Genomic DNA, 22814 nt, shown 5'->3' with positions numbered 1-22814 from the left:
TTTAGTGACGACGTTGTGAGTTGGTAACAGGATGATAATGGAATTTCTTACATATGATATCGTGGTTACGTTGCCTATTGGCAAGTCATGAAATTACCAAAAAAACACTAATAAGTTACGTAATTGTTACATTGTGCATTAGCTGGGTGTTGTCAGGGCATGACATAAACTTTTAGCCACTGTGGCTAGTGTTTATTAATTTTTACTGGTCACAATTTTCTTGTTGGGAAATTACATTTTATATGACTTATTTCTGCATACAAATTTAATAATTTCACTGAATGTTACTAATCATATTACCAAATGTTACTAGTTACCAGTCATATGAATTCAGCATCTACATTTGCCAGTAAGTGGCAGCAAGTGACAAGTTCAATTAATGAGTCATTGAAGCCTTCAGATGATTCATTCAGATGACTGATTCACTCAAGAATGAAGAAAGAGCCTGAATGGCCCACTGATTCATTGACTCAAATGATTCAAACTTCAAAAATGCTAATCATTCATTAACGAAACACCTCTGCTCTTACTGTTCTGCTGTGATCTTTGTTTGGAATTATTTCTATTAACCAAATTCAGCAAAAACTGTTGACAATACATGCTTTTAAATTCAAATATTGAACTATAATGTATATTCACTACTCATTTGTGTTTGCAATCATGGTTCACAGGGAACTTCCCTCTCTTGATCATGTTTCTTAACTGAGCTATATGTTATATATATAAAAACAAGCATAGATTTAAATTTTGTCTACATGCAGCTGTGTTCATTTGTTTTGATTTCTCCATGAGATTCCCTCACATAGACAAGCTTATTATTCGCCATTTACATGCACAGAAGTCAAAACTATTGTCATCTAAATTTCAGTGCAGTTAGATCAGTTTTAATCAGATTCTCTTCTTTTACTTGCCCCTTCAAAAAAATCTAATTGTCTCAGTCAAGCATTAATTTTGAGTTTTATTATAAAATTTAACACGCCACAGTGGTTAGTGGGAGTGACTGTATTACCCGCCACAGCTAAAAATCCCCCCACATTTGTTGGGCTGGTAGATGTTGATGTCAAGCCCTGGATGTTGTAATACAATCCAAATGAAATACCTTTCAGTAGCTGGTGGTGTCTCCTCACTGAATTCCGGTGGATTACCTTTTGACTGGTCGCTCTTCACAGACACAGAGCTGGACACATGAGAAGAGTTTTTTTTTTTACTTTAATACAATATATTTAAAAAAAAAAATGAAAGAAAAGATAAAAAGTCCACTTCCATCAAATTAGAGTTTAAGCTCTCTTCTGTCACAGCAGCATCTATGTCACCAAGCCAGCAGAGGGAGCTCTTACCCCTGGGTGATCTGCGATCACTCCCTCTGCTGCTACTTCCTGTTCCAGGACTATAAAAACTGTAGCAAGCCACTCACCTGCAGGTTGCATTGTTTCGCCTGTTTCTTTATTAGATTGTTCGTGGATTATTGTTTCTGATTTCCCTGGTTTTGACCCTGTCTGTTTTTCGGTTTTCTGATTGTTTGCTGCCTGACCTGACCATCGCCTGTTTCTGGATTTTGTTATTGCCTCGCCTCCTATACATCTGTTTGCCCTGTTTGACGCCTGCCTGCTATGACCATGCCTTTGTTTAATAAAAGCCTGCACATGGATCCGCACGCCTCAGACCGCTCATTCATGACAGAATGCAACCTCGCACCAGGATCCAGCGGCTTTTCACCTGATCCATGGCCAGGTAGGACCCTCGCTAGACGTTTATTGGCCCTCAAGCAAGGCACCCGATCAATTGAGGATTATACTCAAGAGTTTTTGGACATGGCTTACCTCTCTGACATACCGGACTGTTTATTGATTGAGTTGTATCATGAGGGAGTAAATCAGCCACTCAAGACAAAACTTGTTCGTGAGGGTCCACGTGAGTCGCTTGCTCAGTTTATTGAGTTTGGTTTAGTGACTGTGGGGTCAGCTTTCACGTTGGGTGTTGAGGAGGAAAAGGATATAGCATCAAATCCAGTAATGGCTGCCTTCCCCGAGCCGCTGCCCAAGATGGCCGCCTTCTTCCCAGAGCCGCTTCCCAAGATGGTCGCCGCCTGCCCAGAGCCGCTTCCCAAGATGGTCGCCGCCTGCCCAGAGCCGCTTCCCAAGATGGTCGCCGCCTGCCCAGAGCCGCTTCCCAAGATGGTCGCCGCCTGCCCAGAGCCGCTTCCCAAGATGGTCGCCGCCTGCCCAGAGCCGCTTCCCAAGATGGTCGCCGCCTGCCCAGAGCCGCTTCCCAAGATGGTCGCCGCCTGCCCAGAGCCGCTTCCCAAGATGGTCGCCGCCTGCCCAGAGCCGCTTCCCAAGATGGTCGCCGCCTGCCCAGAGCCGCTTCCCAAGATGGTCGCCGCCTGCCCAGAGCCGCTTCCCAAGATGGTCGCCGCCTGCCCAGAGTCGCTTCCCAAGATGGTCACCGCCTGCCCAGAGCCGCTTCCCAAGATGGTCGCCGCCTGCCCAGAGCCGCTTCCCAAGATGGTCGCCGCCTGCCCAGAGCCGCTTCCCAAGATGGTCGCCGCCTGCCCAGAGCCGCTTCCCAAGATGGTCGCCGCTGCCCAGAGCCGCTTCCCAAGATGGTCGCTCGGGCAAACCCAGAGCCGCTTCCCAAGATGGTCGCTCGGGCAAAGCCTCCAGTGCCCGCGCCTCGGGCAAAGCCTCCAGTGCCGCGCCTCGGGCAAAGCCTCCAGTGCCCGCGCCTCGGGCAAAGCCTCCAGTGCCCGCGCCTCGGGCAAAGCCTCCAGTGCCCGCGCCTCGTGCAAAGCCTCCAGTGCCCGCGCCCGTGCAAAGCCTCCAGTGCCCACGCCTCGTGCAAAGCCTCCAGTGCCCGCCCCTCGTGCAAAGCCTCAAGTTTGCCCACCCTCCCACCCTTGCTACACGTCGTCAATGGATCCCAGCAACCCCTGCACTCATCCTCTGCCCTCCACCTGGAGCTCGCCACGGGTCTGCCAGTCTCCATCGCCGCCGTGGGTGAAGGATCCCTCGCTTCATCGTTCCGTCTCCGAGTCCCAGACTCCACCTCGGCTTAACCAGACCCGTCGGCTTCCCTTAGGCTCCTAGCTCCCTCCTCTCCACCGTGCTCCGTCAATCCACCAGCTTCACCAGGCTCCATCGTCTCTCCGGCTACGCCTTGGTCGGTCGTCGACCATCCGTCGCCTCAGGATTCCACTCCTCCAGCTTCGCCTCGTCCCTCCATCCCTCCGGCTCTGTCAGGCTCCTCCTTCCCTCCGGCTCCACCTCAGTCCTCAGTCGCTCTGGCTCCGCAGCGTCCTTCCTGTCCCCCGTCTCCGTGTCAGTCGCAGAAGCCTGCGGTATCGCCTAGGACCTCCAGCGCCTCTGTGTCACCCTGGCTCTTCAGCTCTCCGCCTTCGCCTCAGTCTCCTCGACCACCTGCTCCACTGCCGTCGGTCGGCTCCATGGGGTTGATGACCGTTACCTCTCTATGGCTCCTCCCTCCGTCGGCTCCAACACTGACCATCATGGCTGGGCTCTGGATCGCCTCCCGCTCCAGACTTCTCCTGTCTTCTCCCTGGCTCCTCCCTCCATCTCTTCCACCCTGGACTCCGTGTGCTGACTCCCTCCCGGAACCCCTTCCCAAGCTCACAGTTATGTTTTGTTTTGCGGAGCGCCAGGAGTCGCTCCTAGGAGGGGGGCTATGTCACCAAGCCAGCAGAGGGAGCTCTTACCCCTGGGTGATCTGCGATCACTCCCTCTGCTGCTACTTCCTGTTCCAGGACTATAAAAACTGTAGCAAGCCACTCACCTGCAGGTTGCATTGTTTCGCCTGTTTCTTTATTAGATCGTTCGTGGATTATTGTTTCTGATTTCCCTGGTTTTGACCCTGTCTGTTTTTCGGTTTTCTGATTGTTTGCTGCCTAACCTGACCATCGCCTGTTTCTGGATTTTGTTATTGCCTCGCCTCCTATACATCTGTTTGCCCTGTTTGACGCCTGCCTGCTATGACCATGCCTTCGTTTAATAAAAGCCTGCATATGGATCCGCACGCCTCAGACCGCTCATTCATGACAATCTACAAGTAACACACAAGCTTCATTTCTATCATAGTGTCTCTGGAGTATTCAGCTACGTCTCAGTCATCTTCTCTCATCTTCCTCATTTATATCTTCTCTAGTAAAAGTGGCACTGAGCCCAGCTTCAACACTCACACATATCCTTTCATTCAGAAGTAGCAAAAAATGGGATAAAATACACCAAAGTAGTGCATGGGTTTGAGCGAATTACAAACCTGTTTTTAATCAAAGTGAACATTTAATAAATAAATACAGAACTTTGAGCAACAATGCGATCTTTATTATTTAACTTTTAATGTTGTTTTAAAGCAAGACAGAATTCAGAGCTGATAAATTTAAAACAAAAAGTCTTCTTACACCTTATAAAACCCACAAGAGGAATTCATATTAACCAAGAAAAACAGCAGAAGACAATCTGGGTCCGAATATTACATTTACATTAAACACTAAGCAGATAACACACATCAGACTACAACTACCTGGGTTTGAACATCACATCCACAGTAAACTTTAACCATGCTGTGACAGAACTGAGAAATTAAGCACACAGGACCTTCTACGCCATAAAACACAAATGTCTGATAAAATTCCATTGGAATTTAGCTGAAAGTATTAGAATCAGTAAACAAACACAACAACAGAATAAAATGTGAGGCTAAAGTGAGTACAGTATGTCAGAGTATCTGTACAGTGTCAGGTGACTAGTGACTGACAGACAGGGAACGTCTTGGTTACATATCTAACCCTCGTTCCCTGATGGAGGGAATGGAGACGTTATGTCGTGACGACAGACTGGGGTCTTGCTTGGAGCCCTTATTAGCTCTGATAGGAGAAAACGTCAATAAAATTTGGTCACTCCCCTTCACATGGGTATAAATAGGCAACAGGTGTAACCACTCGTCAGGTTTTACTGAGGAGCCCAAGGTCTCCACCAGCAATGGTTCAAGGTTTTGGTAAGGGGTCATAACGTGTCCATTCCCTCCATGAGGAAACGAGGATTACATACGTACAACCTGAACCCCATCCCAACCAACAGCACTACAAATGCTGACAGGCCACAGCATGTCAGGCTAATGCTATGCAATGTCATAATCTTTACAACGCCTCAGAGCAAATTTGCTGGGACCAAAGGTTAGGGCATTGCTGCTGGAGAGGCCAAACCTTTGTACCTGAGATAGAAATTCTTGTGAAACACCCAGGGAAATCGCTGAATAAACAGGGACGCCAGTGATTGTGTCAAACCGCCACACAAACAGTTCCTTTTCCAGCTTTTTCCGCTAGCAAAAGTGCCAGTACAGCAACCATGCAGCACTGGGCTCCCAAGCAAAATCTGCAACACCTGTGGCCTATTTATACCCGCGTGATGGGGAGTAGCTCATGATTAGTTAACCACTTGCCAAATTTCATAGTGACTGACAGATAGGGAGCACTTATTCCATAATGGAGGGAACGGAGACGTTACATTTTTATAATTAAACTCTAAAAATCTATTTTGCTTATCTGTTAAAAATGTCTTAAAAAGAGTCAACTAAATTACACAATTTCCTCGGTCAGCGCATTCCAAAAAAACATGGGTTTATAAAGGACTGATAAAACCAAGCTTTAAAAATATAGATTAATTTGATCCTAACATCTACAGAAACATCTTTGTGAGGAAAAATGATTCTGTAGCATAATAAACATCTATTATTATCTATTATCATCTATTAAACTTCATAACCACACACAATCTGAGATAAGTCAAATCTTATTTTTACCAAACTGCTGTAAATCTGATCACATCTACATATTACTTATTGAAAAACATCTTCACCAAGACAAAAGGTAAAAAATATAAACAATTTGGCACCAAGATCTGTTTTACAATCTTACTGAAAGTGGCACAGGAGGTAAAACCTATGCTAAAGAACAACATTATTTAACATTTACATCAATGAACGGTCAGCCGCTGGCTCACTCAACACAACTCACAGATCAGATCAGATCTGCTTCTGTCTCCTTCTCAACATGGTTTACAGCAGAACCTGGAGCTGCTGGAGCTTCTGTAAATCTGTCTAATCTCTCACCTTATTATTATTTTACTAGTAGTTAATATACTTATATTAGTAATTCATTTATTACTACATGATTAATATTTTCTCTGTTATGTGGCACAATATTGTTTTTAAGATTGCTGACACTACGCAGAGAGAGGTACAAAGTTTAAAGGTTGCTATGTCACGTGGCTATACGACAAATTTATATCAGCACCTGAAACAACAGAGAAAAATATAATGAATGCATGACATTGAAGTACAGAAACTTCAAAACATGACATTAGTACAGAAACAGCTGAAGGAAACAAGAAACAAGCTGTTATACAAACAAAACAAAACATAATTACATGTAAAAATGTGTATGGTTTTATTTAATTTAGCTATAGTTTTGAGAAAATAAGTTTACATTAATCCAAATGTTATTTCATTTTGTAAAAATAATAAAAAACACACATTTTAGCATTATCATTAATCTGTGTGTGAATTTTCCTTTAACCCATTAATTTGACTCAATACCATTTATTATAATCACAGTTGCATATTGCAATATGAAACGTTTTGCGAATCATGCAGCCTGTCACGTCTTTGGACTTTAGACTTTTTATTGTTTTTTCGTGTGCCATGTGTTCTGTGTGACCTTCAGCCATGTCTCTTTTGTCCGTTTAAAGAGGATTAAAACTTAGTTTATTTATTCTCTTCGAGTGCTCTTTCACGCTAAGCCACACCGTGACACAGCCCTATTAATTAGACATATTCAGCTAAATATTCCTGCATAGTGAACATTTAACTTTTTTTTACCAGTGACAACCAAAAACATTGATAACATTTGTTTTTCTAATCCTTTGACACAACAATAGAGAGAAACACTGCTTGTTGAAAAGTGTAGTTTTTTTTCTCTCTGAAAGCAGACTCTTACCTCGGTTTCTTTGAGAGACTCATCTCTTTCTTCTTTTCTCTGAGATCTTTGTGTCTCTGAAGATCATCAGATGTTCCTCATGTCCTGAACAGGACCCTGTGTCTCTGAGATCAAGATCATGAGAGTTCAGAGGAATACAAGATGAAGATTATAAAAATAACTAGTGCTGAATGATTGCGTTGCCAAATAAATAAATATATATAATATACTGTCATGTAATTGCTGTCATAATCTCCTTAGATCAACACATATCTTTATTTAAATTAAAAGTACATTACATTTTGCTCAAGTTTATCTCCTGTTTAAAAGGAGAAACAGGTTCATTTTGATCACAGAATACTTTTGGATTCGCGTTGTACATTAAAAAAGGATAGATTAAAAATTGTGTATTCTAAGAAATCCGTTCTTCTAAATAAGCATAATAATGAAAGTATTCAAACTTACTCGCAGTAGTTGAGAAGATGTTATTTTGGAGAAATCAGAAGTCTTTAAAACGCTTTCGGTTTTGTGATCGCTGTTAAGCACACACTGGACAAGAATGTGATGCACAGACACACCTGCTTTCTCTTTCTTCTTTTAACAGCAGATCACACACTACATCAGTACTCTAGCGCTACCTGCTGTTACTCAATATTCTCTCTCTCCTGCAGATAATACCCATCTTCTCCAGTCAACTTTAAAGGATTTGTTGAATAATGTCAGACAGATCATACAAAATAGAATACAAAGTAGATACCTCGATGATTATTTTTCACTATTTAAACAATTTTCTTTTTTTTCAGTTCTGTGCATTGCTGCCGCACGCAGTTTTATAAGCTGCATGAGTCCTCATATATGTTTGTTTGTGTTATACATTTAATTTATAGTTATATTATAAAAAAAGAAGTGAGTAGGAAGTACTCAAAAAGCTGATTGTGGAAGTGTCTTATGGTCAAAACAGTATGGGAAGAGGGAGAGGGGTACTGAGGTTTGCCCATATACAGATTGATGGGGCTGATCAAATTGGTCCAGGTTTCTCAACCCCTATTCACACAAGAAGTGTACATGAGCAGACACCTACTGTGTCTCAGTCTTGTGCAGCTTCTGACGATTCTGTCCAATTAGCCGATTTAAACACTGGAGTTTTTGGCCAGAACAAACAAAATGACTCAAGTTTTAGTATGAGTGAACTGTCAAAAGTCAACTTAATCGTTAAGCATGATGTTAATGAACCTGCATATTTCAGTGGTGATGGGGAGGGGAAGATTTCTGTTGATGAGTGGGTGGAAGCAGTAAAAGTATATTTGAAAAAAACGTGAAGTGCCCTTGAAAGACCAAGCTGACGAAGTACTGACTAAGTTGCAGGGCAGAGCATGTGATGTCGTGAAGGTTGGACTGAGAAGTAACCATTTGATCGACCTCAGTAATGGTCCAAAGCCAGTTTTTGATCTGCTCAAACAACACTGTAGTGACACAGTCTATTCATGAATGCCTTTGGCAGATTTTTATACTACATTGCCATTGCAAAACTAGAAGCCATTCGACTACTGGATTAGGCTGCACAATGTTATCGACATCGCTGGGGAAGGATTGAAGAGACAGGGAAAAAGTCTAGATAACCCCTTTCGTGAAGTTACTGTATTGTTTATCAGGAACTGTCCTGATTCAGAGCTGTCTCTTACATTCAAGTGTAAGCCGCTGCATGAATGGACTGCTGCTGACGTGCAAGTTAGACTGGATGAGTTTCAAAGGAAGAATAAACTTCAACAACGTATTTCTAATACACATGTGAGTGGCATTGCATGTCATACTCAGTCAACGGACGTCTTGTGTGCCCATAGTCATGATTTTACAGCTGCTGCTGTGCTACCTCCACGCCAGGTGGTTGAACAGCCTACTCAGGGTCAGTCTTTGAGTCGGGTAATCAGTCTTTTGGAATGAGTCTTGGATCATGGATCTTGTCAGCAGATAACAAAGGTGTTCAGAACTCCACATAAAGGAAAGGGGGCTGTACCCAAACGCCAAGCAATATGTGAATTATGTGGTGAATCAAGTCATGATACTTTTTCACATTGTCAAATAAATCATCTGTGCTTTAACTGCCATGCCTCTGGACACAGAGCTTCAGCTTGCTTTGCGGGGACTGCCAACAATGTTCAACAGAGTAGTCCTGACCAGCTGGGAAACTAGATGGCCCACATGAGGAGGGGACTGGTGGAGGGCCATGTGTAATGTCCCCTGACCGTGAGGATATTGACTTGGAATCTACTTATTCTGTCTTTTGTAGTACTGTTGATGACAAGACAAAAGTAATTTATCAAAATGTGCAAAGGCTTAATCCAAATGATGACTTGTTCTTTACTGATGTCTTGGTTCAGGATGTTGTTTTGCTTTGAGGAATGCTTGACAGTGAGTCTATGGCCTGCACTCTTTGTCGTCAAGCCCTGCCCAAACTCATAGAAGCAAATGTACTTTCCTCAAATGATGTAGCCCCAACAGTGCTCATTCTGATTGGCTGTGGTGGTCAAAGCACAAACCCATTGGGTATATGTGACATCAAGATGAAAGTATTCAGTTGCTCTTTCTCTCTGCCTGCCTTAATTGTTGATGGAAAAAAATGCTGACCTAATTTTGGGAATGAATGTCATAAAACATCTCATCCATGACATGAAAGTATTGCAATTTTGACCTTCATAGTCGCAATATGAAAAGTTTCCCAAATTTTACAGCCCTATAAATTAGACATATTTCACTAAATATTCCTGCATAGTAGACATTTAACAGGTTTCAAGCCGTTTCAATCTGTGACAAGCTAAAAACATTGATAACATTCCTTTTTAAAATCCTTTGACACAACAATAGAGAGATCTTTGAGTCTCTGAAGATCATCAGATGTTCCTCATGTCCTGAACATGACCCTGTGTCTCTGTCTGAGATCAAGATCATGAGAGTTCAGAGGAATACAAGATGAAGAAAAACAACTAGTGAGCAGTTATCAAACAATCAATACAAAAATAAATATACTGTCGTGTAATTGCTCTCATAATCTCTTCAGATCAACACATGTCTTTATTTACATTACAAAAATAAAAGATTTTCTCGGGTTTATCTCCTGTCTAACCGGAAGAATAGATATGTTTTGATCACAAAATACTTTCGGTTGCGAAAATGCCAGGCGGCAGCAGGAAGTGGCTGTCAGTGGCAACCGGAAAGTAGGAAGGACCTGCTACTCGGTGGCAGCCAATCAGTAACGCAGCCTAAAGTGGACGCAGCCACTTATCACATATAACAATTCACAAATTGTGATCGGAGTAATGGGTAATTGTTGCGTTGTAAGTTTGATTTTAGTTGTTATCTGAGGGAACGGCTGTGTAACTTTGTTTAGTATAGTTGCTATTTGTATGTTAACTAAAAATACTACATTTACTATTAAATATGAACGTGTTTTAACATGTTAAGAGTCTATTGAATAATATAAACCAAATGTCATTTGACTGGAATTATAGAAGATACACATGCAACACTAACCGTATCTTTTTTGTGTTTAAATTTTCAGGAGACTGTCTGATATCCATTAATAACAATTGACCAAACAGTTATTTTTCTCTGCATTCTCCCATTATTTCTATCTTCATCTTGTGTGTACATTGCTATTGGTTATTACAGGTATGAAGCCATTACATTTCCAACAGCTTAGGGTAATTTGATCAGAACGTGCAAAAAATTATCCATAAGAAATTGTTGTTCAACTTCTCAAATGTTTAACCTTTTACATATGAATGAGTTTGTATTGCTGTTTTGAGGTGTGCTATTTTGTCTAATGCAGTGCATGTGCAGTGCATCACTTACTTTTGAGGAACAGATGATGTTCTTCCTGGGACAGGCAGGTGTCCCTACTGTACAGCTGGGGTGATGTCAATCAATCAATCACCTTTATTTATATACCGCTTTCACCAGTACATATTGTGTTAAAGCACAGGACAGTATAAAATTGGAGTAGTAAAGTATAATAAGACGTTGTGTAAACTTCGTAATTGACGAAGACGAGGCACGTTTCGCGGCATCTCTGAGCTTCTCAGAAGGTTTCGCCTTGATCTGTCCATAAGATCCCTTATCACTCCGTCTATATAGTGCTTTCTGATGGGCCGTTGTCCCTGAATGATGGGCTGGTCCTTGGTGGAAATAAAAAATTGTACTGACCCAGAAGTGTATCGGCCCACTGAAAAAACAGTCCAACCCTGTGCTGGGCCTAAATCCACTTTAAAAAGTGAGAATCAGCAAAACCTTGAGTATTTTGATGACTTCCTCCGACAAAGGAAACTGAGACGTGAGAATCCTGTCGAGAGCAGATTTAAGCAGATAAATATCACACTTCAGTCTTGAGTGGGGTTTTCAGCGAAACAGCAAAGAAAATGTTTCTCCGATTAGTTTTGTTCTGCTTGTGGTGTCTTGCCGGTGAGTTTGTGTTTTTAAAACTTTTAATGTATTTAGAGCGCTATAATCTCGATCAACTCCATGTTCTCCAGGTGCATGGTATGATCTGGTGGTGAAGAAGGGAGATTCAGTCACTCTATACTCTGATCTCACTCACGTGAAGTATACTCCACAGATTCAGTGGTGCTTTGGTAATCAAAACACTTTAATCGCTGAAATCATTGAGCAGGCTGACAGATTCACTGTGTATGATGATGTTCTTGATGGGAGATTCAGAAACAGATTGAAGCTGGACAATCAAACTGGATCTCTGACCATCACCAACACCACATCTGAACACGCTGGAGAATATAGAAGATACAAGGGAGGTTTTTTCATTGGACGTTCCCCACGGTGATACCGCTCACCGTTTATGGTAATTTAAATATCTGTTTAGTATTTTTCAGTCATCAGATATAACATTTTGTTGTTTTATATTAATATTTGCTCCAATAAAGTTATTTGAAGGGATTCTTCTATTCTGTAACAAACCCTGTTACTGTTTCTTCTCTGTATTTGTGGCGAAACAGAAGAAATATCAGCGACGGAGGGAGATTCAGTCACTCTCACTTTAATCAGACTGAAATCAGAGGAAATTTCAAGGTACTTTGTAAGTCTGAAACAGAAAATGAGTTCACTTTTGTCAATTATAGTCTGTTTGAGAGATTCAGAGAAAGAGTGGAGCTGGACAATCACACTGGATCTCTGACCATCACCAACACCAGACCTGAAGATGCTGGACTTTATAAACTGGACTTTAAGACATCAAAAGCATTCAGAGTTTCTGTCTACGGTTAGTAAAGATCATTGGTTCTGTTCCTCAAATGTTCTGATTTTGTAAGTTAGTTACACTACCAGTCAAAAGTGTTTGAACAGTGAGGTTTTTAATGTTTTAATAAAAAAACAAGTCTCTTCTGCTCACCAACCCTGCATTGATCCAAAGCACAGCAAAAAACAGTAAGATTTTGAAATAATTCTACTACTTAATATAAGTGTTTTCTATGAATCTGTGTTAAAATGTAATTTATTCCTCTGATTAGATCTGATTTTTCAGCATCATTACTCCAGTCTTTAGTGTCATGAAAATCAGCTTTGAATCACAGAATACATTACATTTTAAATTATATATATTTATATAAAAAAATTACTGTTTTTACTGTACTTTGGATCAAATAAATGCAGGCTTGTTGACCAGAAGAGACTGTTTAAAAACCTTTGACTGGTGCTTTACTACATATTACACTGTTTAATGACGACACTCTCTCAACCGCTTTCAGCTCGTCTGCCGCTTCCTGTCATCAGCAGTAACTGCTCTTCATCATCATCATCTTCCTCAAACTGCTCACTGTTGTGTTCGGCGGTGAACGCGAGTCACATGACTCTCTCCTGGTACAGAGGAAACAGTTTATTGTCCAGCATCAGTGCGTCTGATCTCAGCATCGGTCTCTCTCTACCTCTGGAGGTGGAACATCAGGATAAAAACATCTACAGCTGTGTGATCAACAACCCCATCAGAAACCAGACTCAACATCTGGACGTCAGCAGACTCTGTCACACGTGTTCAGGTACAGCAGATAGAGCTGTGTTTAGTGTTTATTGAGTGGATCTCAGTCTGATGTGTTTATTCCTCAGACTCTCAACACTGTTGTGGTTTTACTGAAGCTGTGATCCGATTGGTCCTCTCCGCTCTGGTGGGCGTGGCTACTGTCCTTATTCTTGTGTATGACATCAGATGCAGAAGAGCTGAACATGAACGAACACATATTCACCCAACAGGTTCACGATTGAAGTAATTTCTTAAAAACTGCTGCAAATATCAATATTTGCCAGATTTATTAATTTATGCCTTTTTGTGTTTTTCAGGAAGTACTGACATCTAAAGCAGAATGTGCGTTTTTTGTTCTATTGCTCGTCAAATGATTATTATTTGCAATTGCACTGTTCATTTTAGTGTCAGATTTTTGTAAAAATCCAATTTACTTTGTTTACTTTTCCCTCACATACATGACATGCATAAAACAAATTAATAAAGAAACACAAGTATCTCACTTTAATACCCCTGTCCACTTCTTCGTCTGTACTTATCTTTATTAATAAAGTTTTCACACTCTGAGGTTTTAGAATCTGTCCATGTTTTATATTGAGCACCTTCTGAAGGAAAACAAACTATATGCATATTTTGATTTCAGCAGAGCATTTGTAAATGTTTACAACAGTACCAAAACTAATTAATAAATACCCTTACCATAACGTGATGCCGCGTCCTAGTGCTATGACCAAAAAACAATAAAACACATTATAAATGAGACGTGTGTTGCATCCACTGGGGATATAATTGCTGATTATCGTGATTTATACTGTCTTTTTAGGCATTGCATTACATCAAACCTGTTTCTGCATTCGTGATCAGAGAAATGACAAGCAACAAGCATTACTCTACAGTGCTGAAAACACACGTTTGAATAGTAAGTATCAGGTTCTTTTAAAATGAAAATGTAACTTACTTAAAGGTTGTGAGTCAGAAGAGCCAGACTGTTCTTGTAGAGTTAGATTCATTCACTTTATAGTCTGTTCACTGTCAACATAGAGGAAGCTGCAAGGAAACTTACTATTCCATTAAAAAAATTTGATGAAGATGATCTACTGACTGTGATTGTTTTTCGTATGTGTGCAAAGAGAGGATGAATGAGTGTAACTCTTCCCGCATGCGGTGCAGTGATATGGTCTCTCTCCAGTGTGAATCCTCTCATGTGATTTAAGTTGTGCCGGCCGAATGAATCTCTTGTCGCAGTGTGAACACTTGTAAGGTTTCTCTCCAGTGTGGATCTTCTGGTGCAGTTTCAGTTCTTCTGCCGTAATGAAAGTCTCCCCACACTGGCTAATACGAAATCTCTCACACCGCTATGTCTCTTCTGATGTATTTTTAAATTTTGCTGGTGTGAAAAAAGTCCGTCCGCACAAAGAACACGAATGTGGTCTCTCCTTTAAATGAACTTTCAGGTGACTCTTCAGGTTTGAAGCCCTCAGAAATGTTTTTATGCACTCGTCACATTCATGCACTTTCTCTCCGGTGTGGATGATCATGTGATCCTTAAGGGTTGCTGACTGTATAAAACTCTTCCCGCACTGATCACACGTGAACGGTTTCTCTCCAGAGTGGATGTTCATGTGTTTCTTAAGGGTTGTTGATTACGTAAAACTCTTCCCCGCACAGATCACAAGTGAACGGTTTCTCTCCCGTGTGAACTCTCATGTGTGCCATAAAATGAGGTTTTTGTCTGAAACTCTTCCCGCACTGATCACATGTGTATGGTTTCTCTCCGGTGTGGATCCTCTCGTGTGTTTTCAGGGTGTCTGACTGACTGAATCTCATGTCGCAGTGTGAGCACTTGTATGGTTTCTCTCCAGTGTGGCTCCTCATGTGAATCTTGAGATTCTGTTCGCGTTTCAAACTCTTTCCACACTGAGTGCAGGTGAAAGATTTACCATCTCTCCTTTTCTTTAAACAATTCTGTTTGGTTTGAGAGAGACTCAAAGCTTTTTCGACGTGATGTTTCTCCTCCTCTTCATTAAGTTCGTCGTTCTCGTTTTGTTCAATCGGTTCTGAAATTAAAGTAAAATGTTTAAGTTTCTATACATCACAGACAAATATGAAAGGAAACGACAGCTCTAAAAAAAACTTTCACCATAGTGATGCATTTTATAAATACATGTCAAAAATACAGTATACTGTTCTACATACCGTAAAGTTGTAGAACGGCAACTTTTACAGTAATTGTAAAAATACAGGAAAATTGTTAACAGTGTACATTTAATTATTATGATATGTTTCTATAGTGACAACTATTAAAATATTAAACCAACTCCAAAAGTTTATAGAAAGTGCCCTTATTTGCTTCAACTATATTATTGCACAGCTCTAACTCTCTCTTTCTAAAAGAAATCTTTCTAAAGAATCAAGAAAAAACACCAACCTGTTTGTTCTTCAGTGTGTTTCATTCTGCAGGGTTCTGGATCTCTCATGTTCTCTCTGTTTCTGCAGATTTCTCTTCTTCCTGATTCTCTGATCCTCGTCTTCACTTGTAGACTGATGGGAATATTCCAGCATTTATTACTGAATCGCAGTGGGAGGAGCTTCACTGAAGGCGAGGTTGTTGTGGGAGGAGCTTCACTGAAGATGTGATTTTGTTGTGGGAGGAGCTTTACTGAACGTGTGTTTGTTGTGGGAGGAGCTTCACTGAAGATGTGATATTTTTTGTGGGAGGAGCTTTACTGAACGTGTGATTGTTGTGGGAGGAGCTTCATTGAAGGTGTGTTTGTTGTGGGAGGAGCTTCACTGAAGGTGTGATTTGTTGTGGGAGGAGCTTCACTGAAGGCGAGGTTGTTGTGGGAGGAGCTTCACTGAAGATGTGATTTTGTTGTGGGAGGAGCTTTACTGAACGTGTGTTTGTTGTGGGAGGAGCTTCACTGAAGATGTGATATTTTTTGTGGGAGGAGCTTTACTGAACGTGTGATTGTTGTGGGAGGAGCTTCATTGAAGGTGTGTTTGTTGTGGGAGGAGCTTCACTGAAGGTGTGATTGTGATTGTCTTACAGTGACAGGCTCAAATCTGTCAAAATCAAATAAATCATTTTTTTACACTAATTCACATATTTAATGTATTTGTTTATCTATGTAGTATGTATTTAGTAATATACCTTTTAGGTAATTGCAAACTGGTTTATACTCATTCAAAAAATATATTCCCAATTATGTCTCTTTATATTTTTAGGAATTTGTCAACATATTTTATTACTACTTTTACCTGTCCTATCATTAATATAAAGGCTAGAAAAATAAACGAAAGAAAATCAAATCTAAGCCAAAAAAATAAATAAAAAATCTGAAGGTCTTCTGTGTAAAATAGATGATGTTTATACATTTAGCTCCAAACTATATAGATATGGAAACATTCTGAATTCATGTATTTCTTGATCTCTCAAAAGAGAAAAATGGAGACCCTAGAGGACACCTTACCACACTTAAACTTTAATAACTTTTGTAGATAAATAAATAAAAAAAAATATATCATTTTCCCCGTTTACTGCCTTTTAGTGGAATCAAATGAAACCTCATATCGAATTTGAAAAAATTATTTTTATATATATATATATATATATATATATATATATATATATATATATATATATATATATATATATATATATATATATATATACAATTTGGTCTATTCTCTGAAAAAAAATAGACGATTTTTATTAGATTTCACCAGAATATGTGATTATTGCATTTTTTAAATTCAAGTAAGCAAAAATTATATCTTGTAATGAATGTCACAATAGCTGTATATTTGCCAAGAAATACTCAGATACTCATCTGCATAAACGTTTATCAAAAAAAATTACTGCCCAATTATTATTGACGCAAGTACAATCAGCAGACAATAAAAACCGCGAGTAACAAATATTCATAAAACGTAACGACTTTATTGCATGATTATCTGGAAACAATTATTTTGTATTTGATGCACAAACCAGAGCATCCCAGCAGAAGAAGTGAAGCAAAGCTCATTTAATTATGTTCTCAGCACGATCGTATGATGAATTCATAATAGTATCGCTCAAAAAAATGTTACGCACATATTAATAAATATACAAAACCGTTCACGTCTGAATGAATAGTTTACTGTAATGTCTTAAATCAGTCTGCAGAGCCCGGAACAGACACACAAATAGTGTTTTATCCGAGGAAGAAATAAGTGAGGTGTTCAGTATCTGTGTAAAGATGAACTGATCGACTCACCTCCCAACAAACGAGCGCTGACCGACCGAGGATGGAAACTACTGACATCTTCTTCTTCTTCTTTGGTTTTTTGTCTCATAACGAGCTAAAAGTAGAGCGCCACCTACAGAAAGCTGCTGTTGTGTCAGTCATATTAGCTACTAGCCTCAAATCACACATGAACATGTAAATATTCTTTTACAATCGTCAATAATAAATACTGTTTCTTTCTCCCCACAGAACCAATCAAGTGGGAAATACATGGGTAAAACACTCACATATATAAAAACTGCTTAAGTTGTAGTCCAAAAATCTAGTCCACAAAACACACCAAATTGTTGAAATGTGTGTGTGTGTTTTGTGGTGGTTGTTCGTGAATCCCTTAATTAACATTAACGTAAAACCATGATGTTTTTTAATGGATATCATACTGCAAGTATTAAAGATAAAACTTTTAACTAAAGTTAAAAGTTAAAGCATAAAGTTTTTCCTCAACGCGCCATTGGTAGTTACTGAAAGTACTAAGTAAAAAGAACAATTTATTTTACTTGCTTTTATTACGGAACTGGTAGTTGAAAACTGTAGTTGATTTTTGGTTGTCAGGGTTTAACAGAAAACACTCCCGCTGTCAAAGTCTGAGCCGAGTCTCAAGTCTTCATTTGTTATTCAGTCGAATCTCTCAAGTCACGCGGACTCGAGTCCACACCCCTGTTAAATACTGTTATGATGCTTCTCTGTATCTTGCAATGAGCTTAATGTGGCAATTCACAGATCTGAAGTCATCAGCGTAATTAATGGGGTGAAAACAGGATCCACTGATGTGAAAAAAAGTTATTTTTTAATGTTGATGAGCCTCAGACTGTTAACACTCGTTAAACAAGCAATTCAGGATCATCTCTGGTACAAACTGATTGTTTGAGTCGTGATATATGCTGAAAGCCTCCGAGTGCTCTACTGAATTATTTCTCAGATGCAGAAAAATGCCACTGATACAAAGAAAACATTATGATTTGTCCATATAAATCTAAATATACTTTGATAACAAAAGAATAGTTCCTGCTAATTTTATTATGAGAAGATAAATAAAGAGAAAAGCTTCTTCATAGACAGATATTCAGAAATGATCCCATACTGATTAAAATAACTATGTAGAATTATGTGAAATAGTGTGAATTCAAGTGAAGACAGTGGCAGAATATCTTACATCTGCAATTTGTAAAATACTGCCTTTTATTCCCTTTCAGACAAAAGTATGAGTTACAAGTACATTTTTAATTAAGAAAGGCTAATTATCACACAGTTAGCTTCAGAATGTTATGTTATGACTTCTAAACATTTGAACATCCTGCAGGATTTGAAAACTATGACAGCGTTTAACGCCACCTCCAAAAAATAAAGATCTAAAACAACGACATTAAATTGTGTAAATTAAATGAAGTGTTTCGTGAACGTATACATAATAACAAATAATTCAAAGATAACATTTAAGGTTCCATTAGTTAAGAAAGAAGCATAGAGTTACCTGCATGTTTAATCGCACAAACCTGGTAGTTTTTTTATATAAACATGAACATTGCATGTAAAAAAAACAGTACATACTAATTCATAAGGAAAATAACATCTAATATGGTATTTGGCTACAACTTTAATTTGTATTCTCTAAATATTTCGACTTTAGGTTCACACTAGAAAAGGAGATCAGAGTGGCAAAGAGGTATTATTCTGAAAAGCTTCGCACTCCTCTAGTGACACAGCTTCTGTGCAGAAAGGTCTGAAAGACATCAATTACAAGACACCATCCCCCAGCATTGTGGCAAATCAACAACTGGCAGACGACCTGAACGAGGTCTACTGAAGGTTTGAAAAGAAACCATTCTCACCTCCTGCAAACCCCCTCATCCCCACACCTGCCCTTCAACTCGGAGAAGATGACGTGTGCCAGGTCTTCAGGAAGAACAAAAGAAGAAAGGCACCAGGCCCAGACGGTGTGACTCCAGCCTGTCTGAAAACCTGTGCTGACCAACTGGCCCCCATCTTCACACAGATCTTCAACAGATCACTGGAGCTGTGTGTAGTGCCTTCATGCTTCAAACACTCCACCATCATCCCCATCCCAAAGAAACCCAAAATTACTGGACTTAATGATTTCAGACCTGTGGCTCTAACATCTGTGGTCATGAAAACACTTTAAAAACTGGTTTTGGGTTATCTGAAGGACTTTATAGGACCCCCTGCAGTTTGCCTACAGAGCAAACAGGTCAGTGGATGATGCAGTCAATATGGGACAGCATTATGTTCTCTCCAGTGTGGATCCTCTTATGTTTTTTCAGGTTTCCTGACGTATTGAATCTCTTGTCGCAGTGTGAACACTTGTAAGGTTTCTCTCCAGCGTGGATCCTCTGGTGCCGACTCAAATGTCCAGCTGTAATAAAAGTCTTCTCACACTGGAAGCACATGTAGTCTCTCACACCAGTGTGTATCTTCTGGTGAACTTGTAAAGTCTGCAGTTTGGAAAAACTCTTTCCACACAAAGAACATGAATGTGGCTTCACATTTGAATGTACTTTCATATGCGCCTTCAGTCCTGAAGCCCGCAAAAACGTCTTTCCACATTGATCACATTCATACAGTTTCTCTCTGGTGTGGATGTTCATGTGGTTTTTAAAGTGTGATGATTGTCTGAAACTCTTCCCGCACTGATCACACGTGAACGGTCTCTCTCGTGTGGATCATCATGTGAATATTAAGATCACGTTTGCATTTCACACTCCTTCCACACTGAATGCAAGTGAAACTCTTCTCATTTCTTCTTTTCAGGAAACTTTTCTGCAAGAGAGTTTTTTCTCCAGTTTTGACATGATGTCCTTTCTCCTCTGTTAGACCTGAAAGGGTTACAGTATAAATAAATATTTTTCACTTTGGAGAAAGTCTTCCCTTTTATCTATTGTTCTTTTTCCTTACTTTCCTTTCCTTTTAAAAATTCAATGTATGTTTCTACTATAAACACTAAATCTGATGAAATACTGATAACCTTATTGCTCTTCAGCCTCAGTGATACAGAAACAAGACAAACACCAACCTGTTTGTTCTTCAGTGTGTTTCATTCTGCAGGGTTCTGGATCTCTCATGTTCTCTCTGTTTCTGCAGATTTCTCTTCTTCCTGATTCTCTGATCCTCGTCTTCACTTGTAGACTGATGGGAATATTCCAGCATTTATTACTGAACCGCAGTGGGAGGAGCTTCACTGAAGGTGAGATTGTTGTGGGAGGAGCTTCACTGAAGATGTGATTGTTGTGGGAGGAGCTTCACTGAAGATGTGATTGTTGTGGGAGGAGCTTCACTGAAGGTGTGATTGTTATTTCACTTAGTAAATTAGTCAAGTCAACAAGTCAACTTGTCAAATAAATTAACCACAGTGTTTTATACTAATTGCAAACATCACTAATACTAATTCTAATGGTTTTCAAAATCTTATATATATGCAACATATATAAAGAAAGCACATCTGCATGTCTGACTGATTTACCTCACATTAGTTCCTATCCATTAGTTTTGGCAATAAACATTGAAACATCATACATCACAGATTCATCCATTGAATGTATAGGAAAGAAACCTTATAGGAAAAAAAGAAAGAAAAAACAATTTATTTGATTATAAATGTAAATAAATTCACATACTGTAGTGACTCATGATAAAACAAAACATTTTGAAAGATGGATTCATACTGTAGACTACTCACTCTTATATATATATATATGCATGTTGCATGTTGTCAACGCCCTGGTCAATTGCTACATGTTTATCAGCTGCAGAAAAGACACATAAATAACGTTACAAATAATCAAATACAGAAAGAACACTGTAAATTGCGGCTTAAATATTTAGTGTTAACAGTAGCCTATTTTAAGTTCGTGTAAACCTCGAAAAGCGAATCTGCGCGGCCGATGACGTCATCACGTCTAGAAAACAACAACAGCAAAAATATGAATCATTGCCTTTATGAAAATAAGGCTTTTCCAAAGTCAATAATTATAGTTAATTAATAATTTGTTTGTTTTTGTTTGATTAATAAATGTTTTACTACAATGTTTAGTGTAGCAAAGCCTAGTTGATTTTTGGTTGTCAGGGTTTAACAGAAAACACTCCCGCTGTCAAAGTCTGAGCCGAGTCTCAAGTCTTCATTTGTTATTCCGAGTCGAATCTCAAGTCACGTGACTCGAGTCCACACCCCTGTTAAATACTGTTATGATGCTTCTCTGTATCTTGCAAGGAGCTTAATGTGGCAATTCACAGATCTGAAGTCATCAGCGTAATTAATGGGGTGAAAACAGGATCCACTGATGAAAAAAAGTTATTTTTAATGTTGATGAGCCTCAGACTGTTAACACTCGTTAAACAAGCAATTCAGGATCATTTCTGAGTACAAACTGATTGTTTGAGTCGTGATATATGCTGAAAGCCTCCAAGAAAGTGCTCTACTGAATATATTTCTCAGATGCACAAAAGAATGCCACTGATACAAAGAAAACATTATGATTTGTCCATATAAATCTAAATATACTACTGATAACAAAAGAATAGTTATGTGCTATTTTTATTATGAGAAGATAAATAAAGAAAAAGCTTCCCTTATAGACAGATATTCAGAAATGATCCCATACATTTTGATTAAAATAACTATGTAGAATTATGTAGAAATATGTGTGAATTCAAGTGAAGACAGTGGCAGGATATCTAACATCTGCAATTTGTAAAATCCAAAACAGCCCTGTTTATTCCCTATTCAGACAAAAGTATGAGTTACAAGTACAGGTTTTAATTAAGAAAGGCTAATTATCACCAGAGCAGTTAGCTTCAGAATGTTATGTTATGACTTCAAAACATTTGAACATCCTGCAGGATTTCATCAGCAGCTTCCTGACAGACAGACAGCAGTTAGTTTGAGGCTGGGAAAATTCTCATCCAGCACAACCAGCACTGGAGCCCCTCAGGGTTGCGTCCTCTCCACACTGCTCTTCTCCCTCTACACCAATGTCTGCACCTTTAAAGACGCCTCTGTCAAACTCCTGAAGTTTGCGGACGACACCACAGTCTTCGGCCTCATACAGGACGGTGACGAGTCTGCTTACAGACAGGAGGTCAAAGAGCTGGCTGAATGGTTCAATCTAAACAGCTTGGAGCTCAACAAGCTCAAAACAGTGGAGATGATAGTGGACTTCAGGAGGAACCCCCCTGCACTCCCCCCACTCGCCATCACGGACAGCACGGTGGTAACAGTGGAGTCATTCAGGTTCCTGGGCACCATCATCTCCCAGGGTGAAAAAGGCCCAGGAGAGATTGTACTTCCTTCGTCAGCTGAGGAAGTTCAACCTGCCACAGGAAGTGCTAAAACAGTTCTACTCCGCAGTCATAGAATTCATCCTCTGCACTTTTACATCTGTCTGGTTCAGCTCAGCTACCAATTGTGACCTCAGAAGTCTACAGAGGGTAGTCAGGACTGCTGAGAGAATCATTAGAACAACCCTCCCCACTCTTCAAGAACTGTACTTATCTAGAATGAACAAAAGGA

The 22814-nt window shown here is 39.8% G+C and overlaps 2 protein-coding genes, 1 long non-coding RNA gene and 1 pseudogene across 3 annotated transcripts in view; 1 reads left to right on the top strand and 3 right to left on the bottom strand.

Moving 5' to 3' along the window:
* LOC122327909 (NACHT, LRR and PYD domains-containing protein 3-like) overlaps positions 1-8736 on the bottom strand; it is an 88298-nt gene extending 79562 nt beyond the window's left edge. The window contains 3 exon segments of the mRNA XM_043223579.1: positions 1100-1177; positions 7010-7113; positions 7454-8736. Of these exon segments, the coding sequence (XP_043079514.1) occupies positions 1100-1177; positions 7010-7032 (101 nt within the window). The 5' untranslated portion in view covers positions 7033-7113; positions 7454-8736.
* A 1566-nt stretch (positions 8737-10302) lies between these two features.
* Positions 10303-13694, top strand: LOC122328124. The gene is made up of 5 exons (XM_043223833.1): positions 10303-10306; positions 11515-11815; positions 11992-12254; positions 12739-13026; positions 13094-13694. The coding sequence occupies exons 1-5, from the start codon at positions 10303-10305 to the stop codon at positions 13252-13254; spliced, it is 1017 nt and encodes a 338-aa protein (XP_043079768.1). The 3' UTR covers positions 13255-13694.
* LOC122327966 lies at positions 10747-15791 on the bottom strand (annotated as a pseudogene).
* Positions 15792-15949: 158 nt separating this feature from the next.
* LOC122328043 lies at positions 15950-17316 on the bottom strand. The gene is made up of 2 exons (XR_006247758.1): positions 17264-17316; positions 15950-16070 (listed from the first exon to the last, which is right to left on the bottom strand). It is a non-coding gene; the product is annotated as an uncharacterized LOC122328043 (long non-coding RNA).
* Positions 17317-22814: the final 5498 nt, after the last annotated feature.

Source organism: Puntigrus tetrazona, chromosome 22, assembly GCF_018831695.1.
Source record: "Puntigrus tetrazona isolate hp1 chromosome 22, ASM1883169v1, whole genome shotgun sequence".
NCBI classification, from domain to species: Eukaryota; Metazoa; Chordata; class Actinopteri; order Cypriniformes; family Cyprinidae; genus Puntigrus; species Puntigrus tetrazona.
Note: the sequence above shows the minus strand (reverse complement) of the source record. Positions and strands in the feature narration are given on the sequence as shown.